Raw genomic sequence first — 4,580 nt, forward strand, 5'->3', positions numbered from 1 at the left:
CTTTTTAAAGGGAAGCGTTAACATTTTTGTTATACTGCAGAGTGCTTTGACTACTTTTTAGATAAGTTTTAATAAAGAAAGTAAAAATCTTGAACAGAATAAAGCAATGGCGCCTCAAAATAAGATTAGCTTTGATCTTAACTTTGATAAAAATAACAACCAACTGGATGTTAATAAAAAACAACCACAAGTTGAAGAAAGTAATGGAACAGAAAGCTTGAATGGAAGGCTAAGAAAAGCAGTGAAAAACTGTTTGAATGGACTAACAACAAATTTGAATGTTTTGGTTATTGGTGGTAGCCAGTCAGGTTAGTAGAAGTTAAAAATAATGAAAACTAAAACTGTTTAAACAGAATATTTTCTAACTTTCAGAGTGTACTTTTTTTTAATTACTAAAAACAGTTTCTACTTTTTCTGTGATTAGTTTTCATTTTGCTTAAACTGACAATCAGTTAATGACTAGGTTCAGTTTATAGTTACTAAAATAATTGTTTATATAGGTAAAACGTCTTTGATCAACTCAATGAACATGGCACTCAACCAAAAATGGAGTGATTGTGCGAAGTACAATCCTGGTCGTAAACATATTATTCAAGAATGCGTTCTTCATACAAACAAACCTGACAAACAATCTCAAGTAAGTTAACTTAATATAGCTTTATAAAAGTAAATAAAATAGAGAACGAAATATTATACAATTTTTAAATTTTCTGTTTAACTGTTAGCTTTTTCAACATCTTTTTACTTACAGAAACAAAATCACAAGACGAAATCAAGCAAGGTGAGTTTCTGGGACACCCGTGGCTTCGACGGCATATATGACAACGAGCACACGTCACTGATACTAAGGTACGTGTTGGAAGGAAGAATCCCTCCGAAGTGTATCCCGTGTGTCTTGCTGATGAGCAAAGAAATGATAAAGAAGAGGTACAGAGGACAGTCTTGCCCTCACCGCAGAATCGACCTCGTCTTGTTCGTTTCAGACGCAACTTCTCCACCGCACCTCCGTTTAATAAACATGCTCATTAGCTCCATGCAGTCCTCCAAAATACAAGTCATAAAAAGTTAGTTTACTGTATGTTGTTTTAATTTATTTATTTTTTGTATCAATGTCAGGACTGTACTACGAGATATTATTGTTTTATTTATCTTTTACATAAAAAACTTTCAAATTCTTAAGCTACTTGCTTGATTTTTGTTTGAGGCATATTTATGTATAAATTTTTATATATAAATAGTAACTTTATTTGTATCTTATGTATGTATTACTATATAAAATGCTTGTTCTTACTTACTCGCTTAATTTTAAAGCTACTATAAAACTTTTTAATTCAAAAGTGCTGTTTTTGTTAAAATATTGACATGCAACAATAAAGGTTTTTTACACTTAAATTTACTTTTTTTGCAAATATCTATCTCTTTTAAAGTATTTTAAAGAATAGCCGATTGAAATTCGAAATTATTTTGCCAGAAGGAAGAGAAGAAAAATGTAATACTTTACTGTCAATTTTTCATTATCATTAGGGCTAAACTAGGCTTAACATTTGCAGAAATGCAGCAAACGCCGCTCGAATTGCCGATTGTGATATCACAACGGCTATTGTCTTCAAGCTTGCTTGGATTATCGAGCAAACTCAGCTGCACTGACTCTTTGCTTTTTCAAAAGCGTTGAAATAGCAATGGTCTGGTTTATCTTAAGTCTCGCTAATTAAGTTGACTCATGCCGGCAAACCCTTTCGAAAATTTTTCTTTTTCTGGAAAGTACTGTTAACTAATGTTTCTAAATTTATAGCAGCTATTATTTGTTACACAAAAGTAATTTAAGAGAAAACTCTAATGTATTTTTTTTTTGCTATAAAACGTATAACAAAATTAAACGAATACCCTCACGCAGATGTTCCCATAATATCGGTAGTGACGAAAGCGGACGACAAGCAAGCGGAAGGCAGCTCCCTCAACGAATACAATCTGGAGATGAGCAGGCTGAAGGCCACCGACAAGCACCACTCCGACTGGATCGGCCTCAGCCAGCCAACGAGGGTGGACAACTACAGGTACGATTTCTACTCGTGGGACGACAAGCCGATGAAGGCCACTTCCGTCGTCGCGTCACCAGCAAACGACCGGGTGTTCTTGAACATTTGGCGGGAAATAGTCACTTACACTTGGGCGTGCGGGGGTCAGACGCCAAAACGAATCGCGATGGTGTCGGACAACGAAAAGCTGAAGAGTCAGAGCAAAAGGCTTTTTTCAGTGCAGAACTTGTCGCAGTGGTTCAACAGCGCTAAAGACAAGCCGCAGCGAAGCAATTCGTTTTGAAAATGTTTGTGTGAGTTAATACTGACAAGGGATTAAGCCAATAAGATTACAAAAATATTCCGCTTTTGTGTTTTTATTCAGCAAAAACAGTGTAAGTTCATTAAACAGTTTTGAATTAAAATTGTAACTTTTTTGACAACAAATTAGATAAAAATTACACTGTTTTTTAGCAAATTATTAAAACTGTTGTATATAGTCAATTAAATCCATTGAGATTTTACAAAATTCAATTGAAGCATCTAATCGTAGTATTTAACGAGCTTCTGTGTTTTTTTTTATTTGTATTTTGCAATGCTTGGTGACTTATCAAAATTTTTCTTTGTGACAAACTGTATTCTTGTTCTGTAAATTTATATGTTTATCAAACTTTTTACTGTAAAACTATTGAAACTGTTGTAGTTAAAAATTATGTAAGACACTATTTTCAATTTCAATGACCTATAAGTAGCAATCCTGTGTGTGTTTTTTTCAACTTCTTGAAATTTTAATTACAGCATTAGTTGTTTTATAGTTAAAATAATAACGATATATTTTTTTACTTATACTATAGAGCCAGCATCTGCCCAAAAGCTATAATTCTAGCTAAATTTTATACATACTTTTATACTTTTGTGTGTTTACTTTTTGTACTGACACGTTAGAATAATTTTTATCTTTTTGTTGATAGTAATGACTGTTCACAAATTTGTTACCGCGTTAGTAAATGTCAATCATTAATAAAATTTGTTCGTAAACTTTTCTGGTATTTTATTATAAGTGTATAAGTCTTAATATACTTTAAGGTTGGAAATAAAAATATTATTTCATTTCGTCTATTAAGAGTAAAAAATAACTTCATATAAATAGGCTAAAATCAATGAACTTGATTTTTAAAACTACCTAAAATAGATTATTTAAAAAATTAATTTTTATTAAATTTTAGTATTGCAAATAAGAATACACTTAGTTTCTATGATAAAGCATTACAAGTTATTTATTATTATGTTTATGTAAAAAGTTTTAGCCTTTACTAGAAAAGTTTTTATAAGTTTTCTTAAGGTTTAGTATTAGGTAATAAACAATTGTTTATTTGAACTTTTAACCTAACCACGTATAAAAATTTTTTTTAAGTATACGTTTACTTAATAAATATTACTTTAAATATTGTTATTAACTTTACAACAGTCTAACAAAAAGAAACAGTTGAAATACGGGTAGACTTCAGTTTTACTTACGTAATTTGTTTTTAGCAGAGCAGAAATAGAAAACGACGCTAATCTTTTTCAACTTCTTTACAGCGCGTGCTTAAAGAATGGAAAGCGTTGTGTTTTAGAACTACTGTATTTCGCAACTACGTTTTGCCTAAGCTAATTTTCCATTCATGGTCATCTTTGTTTTCTTAAAGCTACAAAAAACTTTATCTTTTTTTTTTTACAAAATACTTCATTTTTATTTTGATGTACATGTTAAACTTTTTTTGTTCTTATTAAAACTAAATAAATCTAACTAAAAAGTTTTAGTCTACTCTTTTTATATAAATATTAAACTTTTAGAAATCAAAAACAGATAAAATGTACCTTAATAAAACGTTTAACCCTAAAGATAATTCTAATTGTTTGCTGAATTGGTTCTAATTGCCTATTGAAGAAGAATTTTTGAAAGTACTTTAGGCAATATAACGAGTACTTATAAATTTGTAGATTTTTTTGTAAAATAAAAAAGACTTTTTTATTTAAAACAATTTTGATAATGACAAAAAAATCACGAAGAAAAACAGATTTGCGATACTTAAAACTATAATATTCTTACCCTAAAGATATAAAAACTATTTAATCATTTTAATTTTTTTTATAATTAATTAATGTTTTTATATATTGTTGTTTATTGAACGACAAAAAAAGCGCTCAAAATGTTTCGTCTAACGACCTGGTGTACAAGAGAACCTTTCATTTATCGAGTCATACACCACGGATACAGTTTATTGTCTTGTCCAGGGCTACAACAAAAACTTCAACTTATAAGCCACAACAAAAGCTTCTTTTATATCATAGAACAAAGTTTTCTTATTTTGTACATAAATAATTAATACATATGACTACTGTTTATCATACTCGTTTATTGAGCCTTTTCATAGTTCATATTAGTAAAAATTTAAGTTTTAATGGTACAGATCCTTTTTTATATGTTTCAAAATATTATTTGTTTATTTTTTAAATCTTATACACCTAAAGAAAGACAGTAACTTATTGAATTTTTTTAAACTATTTACACAAATTAGATAC

The 4,580-nt window shown here is 29.7% G+C and overlaps 1 protein-coding gene across 1 annotated transcript; it reads left to right on the plus strand.

Moving 5' to 3' along the window:
* On the plus strand, window positions 1-3,053 carry LOC145843419 (uncharacterized). Its single transcript, XM_082950897.1, has 4 exons — window positions 1-308; window positions 501-637; window positions 752-1,064; window positions 1,895-3,053. Exons 1-4 carry the CDS (start codon window positions 107-109, stop codon window positions 2,317-2,319), a joined length of 1,077 nt encoding a protein of 358 aa, XP_082807023.1. The 5' UTR covers window positions 1-106; the 3' UTR covers window positions 2,320-3,053.
* Window positions 3,054-4,580: the final 1,527 nt, after the last annotated feature.

The sequence above is a fragment of the Thalia democratica genome, chromosome 8 (assembly GCF_965202585.1).
Source record: "Thalia democratica chromosome 8, ktThaDemo2.hap1.1, whole genome shotgun sequence".
Classification (NCBI taxonomy): domain Eukaryota; kingdom Metazoa; phylum Chordata; class Thaliacea; order Salpida; family Salpidae; genus Thalia; species Thalia democratica.

What these genes read in the sequence shown, in the direction of transcription:
- LOC145843419 (XM_082950897.1), top strand. Translation starts at nt 107, where the DNA reads ATGGCGCCTCAAAATAAGATTAGCTTTGATCTTAACTTTGATAAAAAT. An exon ending in TATTGGTGGTAGCCAGTCAG is followed by an intron (nt 309 to 500) that starts GTTAGTAGAAGT and finishes TTGTTTATATAG; the next exon opens with GTAAAACGTCTTTGATCAAC. An exon ending in CAAAATACAAGTCATAAAAA is followed by an intron (nt 1,065 to 1,894) that starts GTTAGTTTACTG and finishes ACCCTCACGCAG; the next exon opens with ATGTTCCCATAATATCGGTA.